We start from the raw sequence: 22,741 nt of genomic DNA on the forward strand, positions 1-22,741 counted from the left end.
ACCACAAGTGGTGTACTTGGATCAACTATTTGCAGGATAGGAGCTGTGGTAGCCGCATGTTTCAATTGTTTGAAGCAGGCATCTAGCTCCTCAGTCCACATCACCAGTCTATACTTACTGTATCTACCCTTCTCCACCTCTTTGAGCAAGTTTGATAGGAGTAATGCTAGCTTAGCATAATTCCAAATATGTGTTTCGAAGAAGTTCACAGATCCCAAAAAGGATTTGACTTCGGTAATCGTTTTTAGAATGGGCCACTCACATACCTTTCTAACTTTTTCATAGTCAACACGGACACCTTTAAACGAAATGGCGTGTCGTGAGTTCCTGCTTCAGAAACTCACATTTCAACATCTTAGCATAGAGTTTCTCTTTCTTGAGAATGGTCAGCATGATCCTCAGATGCGCTGGCCATGCTCCACGAGAGTCTTACTATAGATTAGGATGTCACCTAGAAAGGCCAGCATAAACACTCCCAGATATCGACGAGATAGATCATTCATCACCGGTTGGAATGTTGATGTTGCATTCGTGAGTCCAAAGTGTAAAACCAAGAACTCATAGTGACCAAATCTTGTTTGAAACCCGGTCTTATAGACATCCTTCTCGTGAATCCGTCTCTGGTGATAGCCTATTCTCAGATCGATGTTTGCTCTACAGAGCCGATCGATGAGATCTTCCATCCGAGGTAGCGGATATTTATTCTTGATGGTCAAGTGATTAAGACCTATATAGTCTACGTAGAGATGCATCCTTGGGTCTTTCTTCTTCACCAGAAGGATTGATGCACCCCAAGGCGATTTGCTAGGTCTAATCTAACCCCCAGCCGGAGGTATTTTTGAATTTTCCTAGCAATTTCATTCTCCTTCGAACTTGTCCTGTACGGTTGCCTAAACACAGGTTGAGCACCAAGTACCAGGTCAATCCGATGGTCAGTGATCCTCTCCGGAGGTAGACCTATTGGAGGCTCCTTTGGAAACACTTCGGGATACTCAGACAACATGCCTCGGATAAGTTGAGCCTTGGGTGAATCCTCACTCCAAGAACTCTTATCCTCAGCCGGTTGTTTCGCATCATGTGGAAATCCATCCATACGCTGTTCACCCACCATTGCTGAATCCTCAGTATGGGCAGCCAAATCCATGGCTGAGGTATGTCCATGACCTGAACAAGCTACTGCACACATATCTTGTGCATTGTTCTCTGGACAGCAAACCTATTATCGCAATCATTACCCTTGAGATATGTTTTAAATGTGTGATTCACATAGAATAAACTTGAGTCATTATTAAAATAGAATTCAGGTTTCTCAATACACCAAATACACTTCAGCGTCTCCCGATTGCAATAATTCAAACATTCCAAAGCAGATTAAAAATATCGATCACATAAACCATTCATATCCATTTTAACATGAGAAGCCATTTTAGACATAGGACCACGCAGATCAAAGTAGCTTTCATTCAATGGAAATTGAACAATATGATTTGTGTAATCAATGTCTACATGATCTTTAGAGTAAAACCACTCCATCCCCAATAGTAGATCCATCTTGTCTAATCTCAAAAATGAAAAGCAAATCCTCCGAGTACTCCTGAATATGCAATCGCAGATTAGGAACTCTCTCTCATTCCATGTCTCTGTCACTCCCTAAGCCATATTCACAAGATATCGATGAGTACTAGGAATTGTGCGGATGCCCAGCTTGTAGGCTAGGGCAAGCAATGGAAGCTCAAAAATGGAGGTGAGAAGACAAAAAACGAGATGCTGTAATGAATTGCTGCAAAACTGAGAGTGGAGGCTCAAGAGAGAGCCAACATAACAAAACCCTAGGGCTAAATGCCCTAACTGGATTAACTCTCCTAAATAGAACATGTACTAACCGTACCAACTGACCTAATTGATTGTAACTAGGCCTACAAGGCACATACCAAGGAATGAGTGGCACCTCTGGATAGCCTATAGAATGGCCTACCAACCCCCCTCCATGGTATGGGCTGAAATATCATCGACATGACTCAGGGTACCTGAATATCCAATGTCATGGTTGCACATGTTCATCCTGTAGGGATATAGCAACCTATGACTGTACAGATTACAACAGATCAAGTCACAAAAGGTACTAAGTTTAAAGCTTGCCGAAAAGCTTCAAACTTAGGTCAGGGTAGAGCCTTCGTAAAAAGGGCCGCTAAGTTGTCTTTAGTGGGAACATAAGACAACTGAATATCACTTGCTGATAATCTCTCTTTGCATAGTGATAGTGAACCTCAATATCAACAGCCAAAGAACTCTGACTATCAGTGAAGATGACGGTAGGAGTAGTCAGACATGCATAAAGATCTGCAAGCAACTTCCGGAGCCAAACACACTCCACTGTAGCTGTAAAAGCTGCTCTGTAGTCAGCTTCACAGCTAGAAGTAGCAACTGTACTCTGCTTCTTGCTGAACCAAGAAATGCATGAAGTACCAAGCATGAAACATGTGCCACTATGTGACACACGGGTCTCCGAATAGCCAGCCCAATCACTATCAGTGAAACTATGCATAACGAGTGAAGAATCAGCCTCATAAAGCAGGCTCAAATGTTGAATGCCTTTGAGATACCTCAAGACACGCTTCACGGCATGCCAATGGTGCGTAGAGGTGCTGTGCATATATCTGCTCAGTGTGAGACAGCATATTGTAGATTGGGTCTCGTATGGCATAAGTAAATCAAACAACCAACTGCCTTCTGATAGAGAGTGACATCAGATGCATGATGCACTGCTGCCATCCTCAGAAGAGAAGTGAAAACCAGGCTCTAATGGTGTGGATAGTGGCTTGCAATCCTCAAATTGAAAACGCTGCAAAAGCTGTCCAGTATACTTGGATTGTGACATCAGCCCCGCACTGCTAGCAAATTGGATGCCCAGATAGTAATGCAAATGACCAAGATCAGACATAGCAAATGTCTTCTGCAAGTCAAGCTTAAAAGCTGCAATTTGCTCAGCATGTGTCCTAGTCACAAGCATGTCATCCGCATAGAGCACTAAGATCAGCAAATCTGTCCCACTCTTGCGGATGTAAAGAGTAGCCTCAGTAGGTCTGTTTTGAAAGCCAAGTGTGAGCAAATGAGTATGTATCCTGGAATACCAAGCCCGAGGTGCCTGCTTCAATCCATAGAGCGCTTTTCTGTAAGTGGCATACCTTGCTTTCAGAACGTTCAACCTCAAAGCCAGGAGGTTGGGAAACATAGACCTCTTCCTGCAAATGCCCATGAAGGAAAGCTGTCTTGATATCAAGCTGATGTACCTTCCAATGAAAGTGGGCAATAAAGGCAATAACAATGCAATAGTAGTGATCCTGGAAGTGGGAGCAAAAGTCTCCTCAAAGTCAATACCTTGCTGCTGAGCATGGCCCTTAGCAACAAGATGGGCTTTGTAATGGTTCACTGAACCATCAGCTTTCTGTTTAATCTTATAAACCCACTTGGTTCCAATGGTATTCTTGCTAGGAGGCAAGTCACATAACTCCCAAGTGTTATTGTGATAGAAAGAATCCTATTCAGCTTGCATAGCCTTCAACCAACAATCATTTTGAAAGGCATCCTTATGGCATAATGGCTCTTCCGTGCATGCTGTAGCAACCAATGCACACAAAATTAGCATGCTCTTTCGGACAGCTGCTCTAGTACAAGCTGACAGAGGAGTATCCTGTTTGCTATCTTTTAATGTGTCAAGGCGCCAACGGGGGACCTTTTTGTGCTCGTGTATTTCAGCTCTTTCCTGGTCAAGAGCCCTGTGCACAATGTCCTAATCAAGCTGAGGCATATCAGGCTGTAAATGAGGCTGAATATCATGCTGTACATGTGGCTGCAAATGACAACAAATGGAGGAGGTACAACCTCAGATGTGACATCATCATGAGCATCTGATGGAAACAAAGGCATCAAGCTGTCAAAGAGATATGGGGCATCAACAACGGGCTGTTTTTGACAGTCCAGCATGTTAGAATTATTGTTATAATTTAGCAGTGACCAATGTAATGTAATAAGTAGGTTAGGGGCACTTTTCCCTCATTTAGAGGTTTTTCCCCCTAACCACAGTTAGTTCACTAACTATGGTTAGTGAAGGATAAGGTTTTGTCACTTAGACAAAACCTATCACTCTCTTTAGTTGTATTACACTCTTCTATTGCAACTAGTGATTTCAGCTCTCACTCTCCTGCTCTCACACTCTGCTCTCTCTCTCCCTCTATAACTCACATTTGGTATCAGAGCGGGTTGACCCTGCTCCCAGCTTCCTTGCTCGCAATCTCCCTGCTCCAAGCTCAACAGCTTGCTGCCCATCCGTACCAGCTCCTGCACTGTGCAGCTTCCGTCCGTACAGCTGTACATTTCGTACGGTATCCGTACAGTTCGTCGTCAGCCGTACAGCTCGTCACCAGCCCGTATTGCCCCCGTACCGTCAGCCGTACAGCTCGTCGCCAGCTCGTCTGTCAGTCCATACAGCCCTCGTACATTCCGTCAGCCCGTACAGCTGCCGTACGCTTGTTCGTACCTGCACGCATCAGCCTCGTCGTTCGTACAAGCTGCCAGTCAGATCCGTACAGCTCGTCGTACATCACTGCCAGATCTGTACATCAGTACAGATCCGTACATCCGTACATGTGCACGGATTTTGACCGTACAGGCTGCACTGTACAGTTCTGCTGTACAGCTGCATTCAGCCGTACTGACAGTTCCGTACTGTTAGTCCGTACAGTTTGAAGGTGAAACATCGTTCACATTTGGTCACTTTGTAGGTGGGCTTGGAAAGTTGCATTTTTGCAGGGTTTTCTTTGCAGGAGGATATTGGAAAGAGTTTTGTTAGGCTCTTGTGCATACAACCATTGTTTGGCTTAGTTTTTGGGAGCACATTTGGAGCTTTGGCAGACAAATTGCAAATTTGGGGCTTTCAATTAATTTGCCCTCTTTTGGATGCAATTTCCTTGAAGAAATTTGGGGCTTTTGCAATCACACTGCAATTTTGCAGTGAAATTTGGGGCTTTTGAAGGCAGAGAGCAATTTGTGCAACATTTGGGGCTTTTAGACCATTTGCCCCTTTTTGGTTGTAATTTCAAGCCACAAATTGGGTCTTTTGTGTTGGGAGAGCAATTTTGCAGGTTTCAGCTCACACTACCTTTCTGTGAGTGTTTTGAAGCACTTTTGGCAGGTTTTGGGAGAGATTGGATGCTCTGCCAGATTTCTGACAGAGACATTACAGAGATTTGAGTTGCATTTTTAGCCAGTGTTTGGCTGTATTTTTTGGGAATTGTGCACTCCATTCCCAGCAAGGGAATTCAGATTTGCATTTGCTGTATTTCTTTCTCAGACATGGCTCAACAAAATCAGAATGATTTCTAGTTCAGTGGTCTCTCACAAGAGGATAAGCTAGATGGTACCAACTACTCCCTCTCGAGTTTTATGGTATGCAATATTCTGATTTTTCGTAATTTGTGGGACTATGTAAATGGGGATGAGATCCGGCCAGCAAATGTGGCACCTAATACCCCTCCCCAACAAGGAGGAGGCAGAGGTCGTGCACAGGGTACAGCTGCAGCACAAGTTATTGGTGCAGTTATACCTACCACTCCAGAGCAAAAGAGATGGGATCCACGTGATGCTTTAGCTTTGTCGTGTATTTCTCTTTCACGACCGGATATGCGGAATGATGCCAGGGTGTCTTTTTTGAAAAGAGAATTGTCTCATACACATATGGAAGAGGGTGACTCCATGTCAGTGCACCTCACAAAGCTACAGGATTTACGAGAGCAATTGCTGAATATTGATGAGATCATTCCTGATTCAGAGATGATTACCACTACTCTGAATTCTCTTCCTGAGTCTTATCTCAGCTTTCATACCTCGCTGAATTTGTCATTGAGGGCGGGTGCAAATCCTCTCAGTTTTCACGAGTTGATAGGACTTCTGTTGCAGGAAGAGCAGACCAGGAAAAACATGGCTTCACGAGCAGGTGAACATGCCATGCTTTCAAAATTCAAGTCTAAAGTAAAAGGACAGGCAAAGACATCAGCAAATCAGCCTTCCAGTGGTTCAGGACAGCCTTCTCAAAAGGCTAAGGGTGATGCAGGTAAACCCAAGAAGAAGGGAATATGTCATTACTGCAAAAAGCCAGGTCACTACATTGGAGAATGCAAGAAAAGGCTTGCAAAAGAAAAGAAAAACAGCTCCGGTATGGCTGTTTCAGATTCAGCTCCTCATGCATCTGACAATGAGCAAGCTACAGCCAACTTTGTGGAGCACGACTATGCCTTCTTGTCTTGCATTTCAGACTCTCAGTTGGCTACTCCGGATACTACAGCCACTTGTAATGATGACTCTTATGCTTTTCTGACATGCAGTTATGATTCTTCCAAGGATGCATCAGCTTTCAGTGTCAATGAGACACAAAATACATGGTATTTTGATAGCGGTGCCTCAAAGCATATCACTTCCAGAAAGTGTCTTTTCACATCTGTGCATCCACCACCCGTTGGTAAAAAGGTCACATGTGCCAACAACTCCTCCTATTCAGTTTGTGGTACAGGAGAAGTTGAACTTACAGCCATTGATGGCTCAACATTCAAAATTTCTGATGTCTTGTATGTGCCTGGTATCACAAAAAATCTACTTTCAGTGTCCACTCTTAACAGAGCTGGATTTCAGGTCATTTTTGAAGATGACAAGTGTGCAGTCCATGACAGAGAGAATGACTATGCCTTGAGATTGTCTGGCACTTTGTTACGTGTTCTTTTTCAGCTTGACATGTATGAGAAAAGAGGAGCACATGCTCTTGCAGTTTCCACTCCTACTGCTGCTATGCAGAATGCGGAGTTATGGCATGCCAGATATGGACACATGCATTATGGCAGCTTGATGACACTTCAAAAACATGCTATGGTTGATGCATTGCCTCCTCTTGAAACACCTCCTCCATGCTTGTGAAGGGTGCATTCTTGGTAAAATGCAGAGCTTTCCCTTCAAGAAGGATGGATCAGTAAAAGTTGTTCGAAAATTACAGCTTATTCATAGTGATGTCTGTGGTCCCATGAGGACTCCATCATTGGGTGGTCATCTTTACTTTGTCACTTTTATAGATGACTACTCGAACTACACCTGGGTTTATGGGCTGAAACGCAAATAAGAAGTGTTTATGGTTTTCAAACACTTTGCAGCCATGGTTGAGAATGAATCAGGACTCAAGATACAGACATTACGCACAGATAGAGGAGGGGAGTATTTGTCTGCAGATTTTAATGCTTTTTGGAAAGACAAGAGCATTGCACATCAGCTTACAGTGAGGCTAACCCCTCAGCAAAATGGCAAAGCTGAGAGGAAAAATCGTACTCTTATGGAGATGGATAGATGCATGTTAAAAAGCAAAAAATTGCCTCACAAATTTTGGCTTGAAGGTCTCATGTGTGCCAATTATGTTTTGAATCGGGCTCCCACAAAAGCTTTGAAGACCAAGACTCCCTATGAAGTTTGGCAAGGGAGAAAGCCTTCTGTGGATCATTCTCGTGTTTTTGGATGCCTTGCATATGCTCATGTGCGCGTTGAGTTTCGGCATAAGTTGTCCGATAAGGCAATCAAATGCATTTTTGTTGGGTACAGTGCAGAGAGCAAGGGATACCGTCCCTACAATCCTGTTTCACGCAAGATTATTGTCAGTAGAGATGTTATATTTTCAGAAAATTCAGCTCACACTCAAGCTGAATTTGATTTTCCTATTTCTTCCGATGATGTCTTTGAGGAATTACTACCCATTGCCTTGGGTTCCCCTGCTGATATATCTGATGCAAATCAAAATTTTTAGATACCTCCACATGCTCCGATTCAGCCACAGGATGTCTTACCACCTCCACAGTCAGTGGAAGAGTTTGTTCAGCAAGAAATTGCAGATATATATGCAGCAAAAACAGTCCCAAATTGGCTGTTACAAACTCTCAGGGAGAGTAAAATTGATGCTCCATTACCTGGCAGAACTCGGAGTGCAGTAAGGCATGGGGGAGGTGCACTTTCAGTTGAATCAGCTTATGCAGGTACTCTTCTTGATGAGGAGGAGCCCTCATGAGACATTTGAAGAGGCACAGGGTAATGTGCATTGGATGAATGCCATGCACGATGAGTTGCAGTCCATTCAGAAAAATCAGACATGGGAAGTTGTCGATTTGCCACCAGGGAAGCATGCCATAGGTACACGGTGGTTTTTGAAAGTTAGTCACTATCACTACGTCAGAGAGAAGTTGCATGCAGGAGAGATCAATATGATCTATGTGTCAACACATGACAATGTTGCAGACATTTTCACCAAAGCACTTTCACGCGAAAAGTTTGAGGCATTTCGCAGTGCCCTGAACTTATCTCTTTTTGGTGATGGATCATTTCCTTGTACATGTCATTGGCACTGCAGGGGGGTGTTAGAATTATTGTTATAATTTAGCAGTGACCAATGTAATGTAATAAGTAGATTAGGGGCACTTTTTCCTCATTTAGAGTTTTTTTCCCTAACCACAGTTAGTTCACTAACTACGGTTAGTGAAGGATAAGGTTTTGTCACTTAGACAAAACCTATCACTCTCTTTAGTTGTATTACACTCTTCTATTGCAACTAGTGATTTCAGCTCTCACTCTCCTGCTCTCACACTCTGCTCTCTCTCTCTCCCTCTATAACTCACACAGCAAAGGCATAGTGGAGGATTCAACAAATACAACATCCCTACCCACAAAACACTTGCTCGTGCAGGGTTGGTAGAGCTTATAGCCCTTGCTCTTTGAGCTATACCTAATAAAAATGCATTTGACAGCTTTATCATCCAACTTGGTGCATGTCTAAGAAGGCACATGGGCATATGACAAGCATCCAAAAGTCCTCATATGAGAAATCCGGGGCTTATGACCTGTCCAAGCCTCATCAGGTTGATGCCTATACAGAATTGTTGTACCAGCATTTATTGCTGTTCGATCTACCTCGGGGATCGTGCCAACCAATTTGAAACTTTTTACATCATATTGGAGCTGTCTCGTGCTGCGTGCTGGTTGTTGAAGACATTTGGAGGTCATTGCAGCGATCCAACGATCCGGAAGCCTCTTCTTGAGCCCATTCCTTCTCTTTTGGCTTAACTTTGCCTCGGGCTGCAATCACCCCTCCATTGGATCACTCCCCTCTCATTTCCAAGTGCTCTCCTCCTTGTGGGAACACTTTCTCTTGCTTTAATTCTCATTTCCAGCCCTTTCTTGGCATTTCTAATTGCCATATGCTCTCATTTTCACCTCTCCTTCAAGGGCAAATTCTTCTACTCACATTCAAAGCCTTTTCCCTGCTGTATTTATGGGCTACATCATTCGGTAAGCCTTTGTTGCATTGGTTCTTTCTAGTTACTGCTTCTTTGCATTTTGCATTTCGGAAAGGCCCGTGTTGCCTTGGAAGGCCTCGTGTTGCCTTTTGGGGATTTTTTTTGCAACAGGTACACCTTGGGAAAGCAAAGTCTTTTGTAGTGATAAGTTTTGAAGCTTGAGCATAATTTTGCCACTTGATTTTGAGAGGTTGCTTTCCTCTCATTTGCATTGTCAGATCAGTGCTTTTGCCTTGCATTTTTGGCACAATAGATGGTAATAAGGATGATTTGTTTGGAATGCTTGGGAAAATTGGCTAATATTGATGAGGTGATGCTTGATTCTCAGCTTGTTTCTAATACCCTTGATGGGTTGCCTGACTCTTATCAGGGCTTTGCTACTACATTGAGGTTGGTTGCAGGTGGCAATGCCAACCATGATTCCTTTGATCAGCCGGTTGCTCTTCTACTTCAGGGGGAACAAAGCCGTGCTAATCGCAATGCTTCAATGGCTAGTGATCAAGCCTTTGCTGCCCAACATAAAAACGAAGGCAAAGGAAAGGTTTTAGCTGGTAAACCCCCTCATTCACATGCTAGTCACTCCCATGGTGCCTCTTCTTCGAGGGATAATAAGAAGAAGAGATGTAACTACTGCACGAAACTTGGGCATGATATCTCTGAATGCAAGAAGAGAATTGCATCTGAAAAGAAGAATTGTAAACCCCCTCATTCACATGGTGGTCACTCCCATGTTGCCTCTTCTTTAGCACATGTAACGGCATCCAACCACAATTTGTTAGGCAAGTGCTTGTCTTTCAACATACACTGGCCATATGGCTCCATCACTGATCTATTCTTCCCCTCAGCCATGGGACTCTGTTGAGGAGTGTAAGGCACCGTGCATTGATGATGAATGCCACGTGAGGTAAAAAAAACAGCAAACTCCTTTGACATATATTCACCTCCCCGTCTATATTAAGATGAGCAATGTGCAGCCCACTCTCATTCTCAGCCAAGGCAATAAAATGCCGGAAGCATGGAGAAACTTCAGATTTGGATTTCAAAGCAAAAATCCAAGTATACATGGTGAAGTCATAAATGAATGCAACAAAATAATAGAATCCCCCAAGAGTTGCAACCCACATGGGTCCACAAACATCACTATGAACCAAATAAAGCTTGTGTGAGGCACCAACTCTCCCATCCTTGGGAAATGCAAAACGGTGCATCTTACCAAGCAAGCAAGGTTCACCAACATGCTTTGAAGGCATATGCGTTTTGGAAAGATCAACAACCATACCATCCTTATACAACTTCACCAAAGCCCCAAAGTTGAGGTGTCCAAACCTCTCATGCCACAAATGGGTATCTGCCATGGTAGAGGAATTAACAGCAAAGACATGTGCATCTACAAGTCCAGCATCATCCAAGCATTTGTCATAGGCATCAAGTCTATACATGCCTCTAGTCAATGTCCCAGTCAAGACCATCGTAAAGGCATGTGTAGCATCATATACTGCACACCGAACACCATAGAAAAGAACCTGATAGCCACAAGTAGCGATGGCTGAAATAGAGATGAGGTTCTTGCGAAAGCCTGGAACATAAAGCACATTCTCTTGAGTGACAAGACCACCAGAAACAGAAGTAAGAGCAACTTGCCCAATGCCATTCACTGTATATGATGCATTATTGGCACATGTGACACTCCCCCCCTTGGATGTGTGCTCAAGTGGGATCAATAACTTCCTATAGGAAGTAATGTGCTTGCTAGCACCACTATCAAAGAACCAGGCATCATGAACATCAGAAACTATCATACAGGCATCATGAACATCATGAACATCAGGATTATACTGACATGTAACCAAGAAATCCCAATGCTGGTCTTTTGCAAAATTAGCTGACTCATGTCGATCTTTTGCACTAGGAGAACCAGATACTGCAAGACTAGACTCTTTCTTCTTCTTTTCAGATGCAATTCTCTTCCTGCATTCAGAGATATCATGCCCAGGTTTCGTGCAGTAGTTACATCTCTTCTTCTTGTTATCCCTCGAAGAAGAGGCACCATGGGAGTGACTAGCATGTGAATGAGGGGGTTTACCAGCTAAAACCTTTCCTTTACCTTTGGCAAAGGCTTGATCACTACCCAGAGAAGCATTGCGATTTGCATGGCTTTGTTCCTCCTGAAGTAGAAGAGCAACCGGCTGGTCAAAGGAATCATGGTTGGCATTGCCACCTGCAACCAACCTCAATGTAGTAGCAAAGCCCTGATAAGAGTCAGGCAACCCATCAAGGATATTAGAAACAAGCTGAGAATCAAGCATCACCTCATCAATATTAGCCAATTGCTCTTTCAAATCCTTCACATTGGTAAGATAGGCATCCATATTACCACCCTCTTCAAGCTTCAAGTCCTTTAACTGCTTGCGGAGATAGGCAACCCTCGCCTCATTCTGTTGGGGTAAGTATGATCAAGGGCTTACTCTATGGTGCATGTGTGCATCTAGGGGAGTCACATGTGTGTTTGTGTGTGTTGTAAAGGCACATCAAGTGCTATGATGTGTCTAGTGTGTGACCTAAGTGATGATGTAAGACAAAGGCAATCCCACTGATGTAGGGATTGATTCCCACTGATGTAGGGGCTGATTGCCACTGTGTAGGGAAGGTATTACCTTCTCCCCCTTTCTATAAGAGAGAGTCCTCTCTCTCACAATCATAATAGAGATCTACCATCTTTCTTTCATTGTGCTCTCACACCTCTTGCAAGATGCATCTATTTTATCCTATGGGATTCTAAAAATGGTATCAGAGCTTTAGGTTCCAGATCTAGCCTAGCCTAGCATTAGATGCTATCTCTAGCATAAACTACTAGTTTCTCATCTTCTCCATTTTCCTCCTTCTTCCCCAAATCTTTGAGAGTTGAGTTCACTGCCTACAAGCAACCATTCCCAGGGTCCTTTTGGCTGGAGAGACCCTTCATATGGGCGAACTTCCACTTCAGAGGAATTAGAGAATGCTGCCCATGAAACTGCGTAACAGTCGTTTTCATCCTGACGCCTTTTCTTGCAATGCGACTTGCTGGAGTAGCCATTCCAAAATTCCTCTGAGCCAAGCTTGCACAACAATATGAGCTAGCTCCTGTCCAGATTTGAAGGGAAATGGTCCACTAGGGAGGGAGAAACAGCAAAAAAACCAGTCAACTTTCAAGCTGCTGGCTATGGCGACGTGACGCGGCATTTCGCCTCTTCTCCTCAGTGGCTCTTCTCTAGTATACCAGCTTTGTTTCTACCTAGAAAGCCCTCTTTTCTTTGCTTTGAAGAGTTAGATACAAGCCCTCCAAGTTCAGGCCTCTGTTTTGGACAGTTTTGACAAGGTTGTGAGTTTGATGCTACATTAGATGCTACTTTAGCAATTCTGATGTTTTAAAGTGTTGAATAGCTTCAGTACAACTATGGCTACAACTTTGCTTTAAGTTGCTACACCTGGATTTGCTTGGAATACTTCATTTAGCCACCTCTATGAAGCATGCAAGTGAAAGCATCATTGATTTGTAGTATGGAATTTGGTTACAAGTCTTTGCTACACTAAATGCTTGTACTTTGAAGGATTATTTTTTATTGTTCATATTTTCACTTGTAAGGCACTAGACACTGCCCTCGGGTAAGACCTTGCCATGGAAGCTAAGACCTTTTCTGATAAGTTTAATGGAACTAGTTTCCATACTTGGCGAGTTTATGCTTATGAAAAAGAAGATATGGAATGTTGTGAATGGAAAGAAGTCTACAAAAGAAAAAGCTAATTGGTTGATCAAAGACAAGAAGGCTCTTGCTATCATAGCTTTGGGATTAAGTGGCTCATACTTTCACCACATTGATGAAGGGAAGTGCTTCAAATATATCTTGTTCCTTTGCCTACAATGGGAAAAGGGAATGTGTTATTCCATGAAGAACAACAAAAAGAATCAAGCATTTCTTATGAAGAAGGACTACTTCAACAACAAAGCAAATTTGTTTGAAGGAAGAACTCCATCAGCAAATGAAGAAAATGAAGACTATGCTTTTTATGCACTTTGTCTTTTTTGTTTATCATCACTTGGTCAAATTTTGAGGTTCTCTGCCTAGAGTAGTACTCCAAAAAGAATATGTTATGTAAATCACCTCTGGTCACCATATGATGTAGGCCATGTGATATGTGTTTTGTCTATCCCATTTCTGTGAACCTCACACCCTTGGGAACCCTTGCTAGCATGAGATCCTAGCCAAAGATTAATCTTTGACCACCATGAGATGGCATGAGAAACTATGAGACTAGATGTATCATTGACACTGCAAGAGGCAACCCCTTGAGGGGGGGTTTGTTGGGGTAAGTATGATCAAGGGCTGCTCTATGGTGCATGTGTGCATCTAGGGGAGTCACATTTGTGTTTGTGTGTGTTGTAAAGGCACATCAAGTGCTATGATGTGTCTAGTGTGTGACCTAAGTGATGATGTAAGACAAAGGCAATCCCACTGCTGTAGGGATTGATTCCCACTGATGTAGGGGCTGATTGCCTCTATGTAGGGAAGGTATTACCTTCTCCCCCTTTCTATAAGAGAGTCCTCTCTCTCACAATCATAATAGAGATCTACCATCTTTCTTTCATTGTGCTCTCACACCTCTTGCAAGATGCATCTATTTTATCCTACGGGATTCTACACATTCCACATCTGATATAAGGATGCAAGCTGATCCCATGCTTGCTTAGCTGTCTTGCAAGATCGGATACGAGGGATAATAAGCCTTTTAACTGAAAGAGCAATCAAGGCATGTGCTTTGGCATCACGACCATCCCACTGAATATGCTCCTACTTAGGAGGCAAAGTACTTGTAGTAGAAACTGCAGTTGCTCTAGAAGTAGCATTAGACCCATCACCTGAAGGAGTATTTCTAGTACCAAAGGCAAGGGGTGGAGCACCAGAAGCTGTATTACTTGTAGACCTGGCCTCAGCGCTTGAAACAATGTTCCACAAATTCTTGGCAACCAATACATGCCCCATCATTTATGTCAGTTTCTTTCTTGCGAGGATAAACATGATGATTTGCCTCAACTCATCCCTGATCTAGCTTGAAATATCATGCAATTTTATATGCTTTGATTTCAGCTTTAGATCTGCATCCTCAGCTGATGGGATGAGACCTGTATCTATCCAATGGCGATCCTCAGTGTATGTGAGACTCCTTTGCCCTTCAGATACTGGGGGTCTGATGATGAATTCCTCCTCCGATACTCTTAGGAAGTGCTCGTGATAGAACTGGATCTTCGTGGGGAACTCCTCCCCCCGAAGTCCGAGATGTATGGAGCTGGAACCGTATGATACAGTTAATCTTGTCTCACAAGATCGACTTAGGTGATCGAACCATATGATACAGTTAATCTTGTCTCACGGGATTGACTTAGGTGACCCGTCTATGTTGTACTTAAAGGGGAGAATCATGTCCATTAGAATACCGTGCCGAATATACGTGCATACCATGTGTCTTGTCTCGCTCTCTGCTAGCCGTGTGGATGACTCTAAGGCCAACCTTGGTAGTCTCCAGTGAGGTAAGGCCCAAACTCTATGGATGAATGCTATTGTCTGAAAGATGGCATCAACCCGGAGAGGTGTCATGGCGAACTCTACATGTACTATCTCATGTGGGATTGAGGGCTTACTCCGAATCATTCTAGACCACATAGTCACCTGTAGCTGCTCAAATCTCCTCCACTCTATCACCGGGAGATCACTCCCCCCAGAAGGGTGTTGCATACATGGCAATCGGCCGCACTAAAGTGTCGAAAAGAGAGCCCTTTGTCAATGAATTCTGAAAGTTTGCCTTGAAGCACCTGTCTCTCTAGCTGGACAAAAGCACTATGCCCCTGAGTGAGTCATGCCCTGAAACCGGCCTCTAATCACTCAGAGGGCAGTGGAACTAAACCTTTAATCACTTCAGCACTTATTTACAGCTCACAAAGCATATATCACAACCATTAACCATTGCATGATCACCATTTGGCATTTACCCATTTGTTCACAAACAAAACCACTGAAAAAGGGATGGAGGCTAGAATGCCCCTGCTCAACAGACATAAACAAGTGCACCCGATTGGCCCCAAACACCGTGGCGCCCCTTTCGGTATTTCTTTATATTTCACAGTGAAATGATTACAAGTTGCATCTGGGAGACCTTCCCTGCAACTGAGCACGCAGCCCCAATTCACTAAGCCTTCACAAGGCTTTCAAGCATATAACACCATCACATAAGTGCACTTAACCCGTAGGCTCAACCCAAAGGCATTCTCTTTTCCGAGTGCAATTCCATTGGCTGTCCAGATGCAATCACAGTGCACCCCAGCTGCACTCTCTTTGAGTGGTTTCCAGTTGGCATTCACAAAGCTTTTCAAAGCTCCAAAATAAAATCAGCAAAGTACCCAACCAAGGAATGACTCATGTAGCACTGCCTGGGCACCTGTGAGCCAAGAAAGAGGCGGCACACGAGGCCAACCAATAGCTTATGGCAAAAAGAAATTGCAGTAGCAAAATCACAACTCACCAAGCCCTGAAAACTCGAACCAAGTCCTCAATCGCCAAGAGGACATAGTAGCCAATGCCCAATTGCATTCTCAGCCAAAGAGGAGCGCAAAGGCATGAAGAAAGAGCATTTACAAGAGCCGACCAGCAAGAATTCCACTAAAAAATGCGAAAAGAAGCAATTCTGTCGCGAAGAAGTGGGAGTTCTTGGGCTCAAAAGAAGCGTGCTTCAGAGAGGAATGCATTGAGAAGGTTTTGGAGAAGTTTCATCGCCGGAAAGTCCTCCAAAACTGAGAAAAACCAGTCAACCAGCGCGTCGGACCACTCGAAATTCAACAGAAAGCTGTAGCTTTGCAAGAGGAGAGGCCCAGGAGGCGGTAGAAGAAAAAAAGGTCCAGAAAAAGCCACTTTTGCAAATTCGACCAGCAAAAGAAGTGCTCATCTCTGCCCGTTCTACCAAACGCACGGAGGGAAAAGCATATCGCTACGAAGGGCAGGCAGAGGGGAAGCCATCGGGCCAAACGGAAGTCGAGGAATCCAAACGGGTGAGGAGTTATGAAGAAAAACGGAAAAAACCAGTCCAAAATCTCAACAAAGGGAGGAGATGAGAGAGAAAACCACACATGTGAAGTTTAGAAGGCCCAGGAAGGTCCAGGAATGGCAAAGGAGCATGTAGAAGGCACTAGAGCCACCTGGAACTCTAGGGGGGCCACTGAAGGTACATGGCCCTCTAGGGGGCCCATTAAAAATGCCACATCATCATTTCCCAACAACCACTCTTTTAATTCCTTGGAATGCCTTTGGGCCTAGGGATTAATTACGCTTATGTGCTAGGCACCATGCCGCGTTTAATTACACATTATTAAGCCCACGCTTGGACTTTTAAAACCAAAGTTGTCACGGTCTTGTAGTACATTAAAGTACTTAGAATTTCACGCCCCTGTGACATGCCCTGGCTGCCTGAGTCATTGTGAAGATGGGTCCTATGAAGACTGCTCCCAAGTATGTGTAGGGTTGCACTATCTCCACTGGCTCACCTCAGTAAGTGAAGCTATGTTGGTGAAGCACTGCGTGTGAGGTGTTGAAGATCATAACCTTGGTCGTCCCAAGGTCAACTATCAAGTCTCTCTCTCTCCGTAGAACACCTCTAGGACCTCCAGATGTCTGTACAACATCTTCATTAAAGATGATGTGAGAACTGTCATTAGAGTATAGCAATATCTGTATCGTGAGGTTAGCGAGTAGTGATCCCTCGCCTCCTACGCAGTCTATGAAGGAGTCTGAAAAGAGTCGGTGAAAGGGGGCAACCATGCTTCACCGCTATTGTGCTCTCGACCCAATCCAGTAAGCCTCCTAGGGCCCAAACTCTCCCTCTGACAGGCTTTCTACAAAGCAAGTGCAAACTTTTTGGCGTGTGGACCTTGCCTTCTTAATGATAGTCTTCGGAGTGAAGATGTGATCTACAGTGGAATGCTACCCCCGATCCTTTGTATGACTGTTGATCTCTCTCTTTGGTACTGATCCATAAATCTTGGCCAATGTGTGGCCAATCATGAGGCTGTCCAGTATCCATGGGGTCCCCTGCTTTGTGTACCGGTACAATAATCGTAGTGCTCCAAGCATGTGGGAAACTGTGGCATATAGCATGGTTAAACATCTGTGCTAGAACTAGAGCCAGGACCTCTTGCCCATGTGCAAAATGCTCACTTTGCAGGCCCTCATGATCGTGTGCTTTCCGGTTGTGTAGCCAACGGAGTGCCCCTCGTACATTTTGTGAAGTGAACAAGTGACATGTGGTGGGCTTGGGCATAGAGGACATATCAGGTGGTGCCTGTATTGGGACATCATAGAGAGAGCATGCATAAGCGTGCCGCACACATGGATGTGTGATGGGAATAGGTGGCTTTCCCTCCGATTGAAGCCCCCATCTAGTGGTCGGATCTCCTCTTCGTATTGTTCTGATAATCTCATCCATTTAGTATGTGAGGAAGGCTGGCCTCTTATGAGACATCAATGGTTGGGAGATCTGTTGTGCCTCAAATGATGTCAAATGGCCCAGGGTTCGATCTCGTGTGAGGTGGGCTCTCACCTCTCTGCACTCGTCGTCGAATGAAGGGTTTTTAGGCATCTTTCCATCTTGGGCCCGTGTGAATCGAGTTGTGGGGAGAGATCTGGTGGCAGCATCCTATACCACTGAGACAAGGGTGTCTGAGGCGTGGATGAGGTGTATATCTCCAAGTAGGGTCGGAAGTTCTATGGCTAAGTGGCTCACATATACTGGGTCAAGGGCATGGTCAAAGTGGATTTGGACACGAGCAGACGTGGGATGGAGCTCTTCTTGTGGTTGGCATAGTAGCAGAGATGCGAAAGGCTAGGTATAAGTGGTCAGCCCCGATGGGGGAGAGGATACAGTGAAATCGTGTATCCGTGAGGCAAAGGCTAATGGGCCTAGTAGGTAGTCCATTGTACTGGCCATCTCTTGAGACCATTATAGATGATCAGGTCATGGATTGCCCCCAACATGTGAGGCATTTGCGGAGTGTCTCAATATCCCAAGCTTTGCTGCATCTAGTTCCGGAACTATGTGGGGATCTCTCTCATATGCAAAGTCTAGCCCACTTGTCTATCTCCTATCTGTGCATTACCCAGAAGGAGGGTATCTACCTACGTGGAGAACTCTATGATGTCATCGAGTATCGTCTCATATGGGTTGTGTCCCTCTGTAGTGACCTCACGTGCATAAGATGGCGTATCTAGGGGGAAGTAGCACATTACACTGATCATCGGTTGGGCATCTGGTAGTTGGACTCGTATCCACATATGGCTTGTGTGCTTCTCTAGCCATACCACGAATATGAGTGGTCTCATGTGTGATCGGAAAAGGACAGCCATGCACTCTCTTCTGTGAGTTGACTCCCATGTATATGCTATCACTGTGGGCAGTCCTCTCTCTGGGCTCTCATGTGTCTCAATGTATAAGATCATGTCTCTGTCGGTGTATGTTTCTGAGAACCCCCTTGGGTCAAACCAGAGGGTGGCATTGCAATTCCACACTGCCATTTTTAGTCCACTTAGTGCACTCATCCCATGGGCCTTGACACCGACATGTGCTGTCCAATTCCCCCTCTTCCTTCTCTTCCCTGTCTACTCGCTCTCGAATAATCACCTTGCCCTCCTTGTATGCAGCCCATTTTCCTGCTTGTCTTGCTGCCATCACGTGCACCATTCCCTCCCTCCTATGCTCTTGCTGTAGGAGAGTGAGATCATCCACCAAGTCCTGGTCCCTTCAGAGTTGCCTTCATACTCATGAGGGTGGATCTGTCCATAGCAATCTTGAGCTTCATTACTAGTGCTCTCATAGGAGAGTCTGCCTTTCCCACTCTCCGGGCTGTCTCACAGGTGAGATTGGCCCCCATCTTATTAAGCAAGACTATGGCATCTGCCATTGGAGTGTCTCCCACTGTGAGGCCTCTAACCAAGACATTTAGTGCCTTGCTAGCCCTTCTCTTTTCCTCCTCCAGAGCTTCAGAAATAAACTCTTTCTTGGGGGCTGATGTACCTTTCTTGACCACATCTTTCCACTCCATCTTTTCCTCTCCCTTACTGATTTGTTGCTTGAGCTCAGCATGTGTTCCTTGCATTGTTGCTTGCATAGCTGCAATATCTCTTCTTAGAGTGGCATTTTCTGTTTTGAGCTCATTTACGGCCTTGCAAGTCCCTTCTAGGATCTCCTTCATGTCTTTTAATTGCTTCATCTCAATCCCCAAAGCATGTACCTTATCCTGGAGTTTATTTTTTTTCAGCTCCCCACTTAGCTTTTTCCTTCTCCCATTTCCCCCTTTTTGACCTCTCCTTTCTCCATTATTCTTGTATCTTCCCTCCTTGTTTCTTCACTTCGGCCAGTGTCTTATCCACACGTGCTTTCTCTGTTAGGAGTGCCACATTTGTGGCCTCCAAACTATCAATTTTCTCAATCAATGCTCGGCATATCTTGTTGAGATTGGCGAGGACATTAGATGTGGCATTGTGAGTTGTCCCTGTTGTGTAGGCTGTCATGGCGTTTTCTAGTGCTTGCTTCCCCCAAATATCCTCTCCACATCCTTGTGTAGGCATTATGCAAAGCCTCTTCAATCCCTGATTGATTGCAGAAGTGCAGGAGATGCAGAAATTCCTCACATCTCTGTGTGTGTTCGTGTCCCGGGATGATCTTAAAGCATGCTGGTAGTCCTTCCTTCCCCTTTATTGGTGCATTGCAAAGAAATGTTTCTGGGATCTCCTTTCTCTGCACTTTCTTGATTCCAGTCTTGATTTTCTTGGTCTTTCCTTCAGGTCCAGGGATGGCTGGAGCAGAGGTGGGCGTTTTGAGGTAAGTTAGGCAGCTGATCGAAAGGTGTAGAGGCTAGGCAGTAGAGGTGCAGGGACTGAGTGCACCCCTTAGCCTGGTCTAGGGCTGTACAGAGGAGGCGGGGGTCTGAAAGGCAGCCCCACAGTGTTGTGGTGGGTCCGCAGGCCTAGCAGGCAGACTGCGCCTGCAGCGCGATGGAGTAGCAGCCCAACGAGGGCGCTGACAGCAGCTACGGGGGGCTGTGTGCCCTGGCAGGTGTCGTGACAGGTCCTGCGACCAGCAGGTCCAGCCCCACGGGCCTTGAGGTGCACGAACGAGAGGCTTGGGGGGCAAGGGGGGAGGGAGGGAGGGCTGAGAGAGAGAGAGAGAGAGAGAGAGAGAGAGCACTCGTATGTGTACCTGTGCACATGCACATGCGCATGCATGTGGGTATGTGAATGCATATGTATGCATGTGCACATGTATGTGTGTGTTTTATAAAAAGGTAGATCTTGTCGTGTGTAAGACTCCGAGAAATTCCATGGATCTGACCATATATATATATATATATATATATATATATATAGAGAGAGAGAGAGAGAGAGAGAGAGAGAGAGAGAGAGAGAGCGAGTTGCATTAACGACTTTACTAAACTTTGGGTAGTTATTTTTGCAGAACCCTATGAATGTTGATATGGCATTGAGTCCGTTCAGGCCAATAGCAATGAAAATTTTGCTGTATGCACGGACTGGAAGGCTCAGGTGTGTTGTGCTTCTTGTACCTGCTGTTTCATAATTTGAGATCCCGCATGGAGCAGCAATAACAACCTTGCTGTTTCTGGAACATATTTCACAGAGGAGCAGACGTCGCCACCATCATAGAGAAGCTGAAACCTAAGCTTTCATTGGTAAGCTTCATTCTCCTCAGATGTGCTAGTTCAAAAGCCTTCAGGGCTGTAGTAGCTTGTCTTGCTAATTCCTTAATTGTTCTCAGTTTGTATGTATAATGCTTGCCATTGTTTTCACATATGTAATTGTTTCCAGCTGCCAGCAACAATGGAAGATGGTGCCCAACAGCTTTGTGTTAGCAAAGCAGAATCTCTGGGAGCCGTTACCTGGTTTTATAATACTTGGAGTGTATTGACTATTCCTATTCCTCACAAGGTTGAGGTAGACATGTCTGCAGACTTGGCCTGCCGTTTCCATCCCAAACAGCTGGACTCGGGGGTAGCAGTTGGTCATATGCCTATGAGTCTACGACAGAAAGATGGCAGATGGTCATTGGGACTCCCAGCACAGTCAGAGATTCATAAGGGTACTTGGTCGCTTTCAGCTAAAAGTGATGTCTGCTGGGGATCTGTGGAGACGGGAGATCTTGTCAAAACTTTGGATGAGCGTGGCCTGTGTTGTGAGGTAGAAGCACAAACAAAGGATGATGTTGGGAAAAGGTGCAGATGTATTGTTGTCAGCTCCCCTTCCTTTGCAAGGGTGGAGTTGAGACATGACAGTACTCTTATTGAGACAGATGATCCAGTTGTTCGTCAACTCATTGCTGATGCTGTGAAGAATTTGCTACACTTCATGTAGCTACATACAAGAGTATGATGTGGAGATGTGTTTTTGCAATGGAGAGTCTTGCTTGTCTTTTTTGATTGTGTGGGTGCACGGACAAGTCTTCCATATATTTGCTTCTAGTAAATCCTTGCTCAACAATAGGTAGACAAATAAAATGGGGAAATAACCCCATTGTATTCATAGGTGATTATCCAAATTGGTGAAATATGCGTCAATGGATGATAAAAATCATCCATACATTTGCTTCTTGTAAATCCTTGCTCAACAATAGGTCTACAAATAGAATGGGGAAATAACCCCATTGTTTGTATTCGTAGGTGATTATCCCAAATTGGTGAAATATCCAATCATTGGAATTTGGATGATAAAAATCAAAACTTTCAGGTGACTGCAATTTTTGATCCAAATAAAAATGCATTGAATTATCCCGCCATATTTAGCGAAGGATTCATTTTGTCTTGTTTGAGATACAATGATATCTCCTGAACTTTTTGGCTGACAAGGGCACAACGATTCCGTAATGTATGTCTCTAGCTCAAAGGAAGACAAAAATATCACGAGTGAGGATGAAGTTTTAATTTGATAACTTCTATAGAATGTCTTCGAAGTAGAGGATATGCTATCATATTAGTTGGTCTAATGGGGGTACAATCCATTTGATTATTTGGAGGTTGACTATCTATTTGTGATTTCATGTATTTGTTAGGTCTACAATGTAGAAAAGGATTGGGATTTTTGGCTAACCATGCGACAATTGTCCATTTGGATTCAGAGGTGCTAAGCTTATGGGGGTGCAATCCGTTTAATTATTAATGCTTTATACGATGGAGGTTGACTATGTATTAGTCTTTAGGTCTACAATGTAGAAGAGAATGATTTGGCAAGGTGACATACTAGGCTTCTGGGAGATGAAATATTACCAAAGATGGATCATAATGA

The 22,741-nt window shown here is 44.4% G+C and overlaps 1 protein-coding gene across 1 annotated transcript in view; it reads left to right on the top strand.

Moving 5' to 3' along the window:
* The window catches only part of LOC147892695 (integrator complex subunit), a 97,077-nt gene extending 74,852 nt beyond the window's left edge, over window positions 1-22,225 (top strand). Inside the window, exons 8-10 of the mRNA XM_087387187.1 lie at window positions 20,904-20,989; window positions 21,084-21,135; window positions 21,272-22,225. Of these exons, the coding sequence (XP_087243313.1) occupies window positions 20,904-20,989; window positions 21,084-21,135; window positions 21,272-21,814 (681 nt within the window). The 3' untranslated portion in view covers window positions 21,815-22,225. The remainder of the gene's footprint in view (window positions 1-20,903; window positions 20,990-21,083; window positions 21,136-21,271) is intronic.
* The last annotated feature ends 516 nt before the right edge of the window (window positions 22,226-22,741 follow it).

This window comes from Dipteris shenzhenensis, chromosome 16 (genome assembly GCF_047967505.1).
Source record: "Dipteris shenzhenensis isolate YYH24624 ecotype China chromosome 16, Dip_SZ_1.0, whole genome shotgun sequence".
In the NCBI taxonomy this organism is placed as follows: Eukaryota; Viridiplantae; Streptophyta; class Polypodiopsida; order Gleicheniales; family Dipteridaceae; genus Dipteris; species Dipteris shenzhenensis.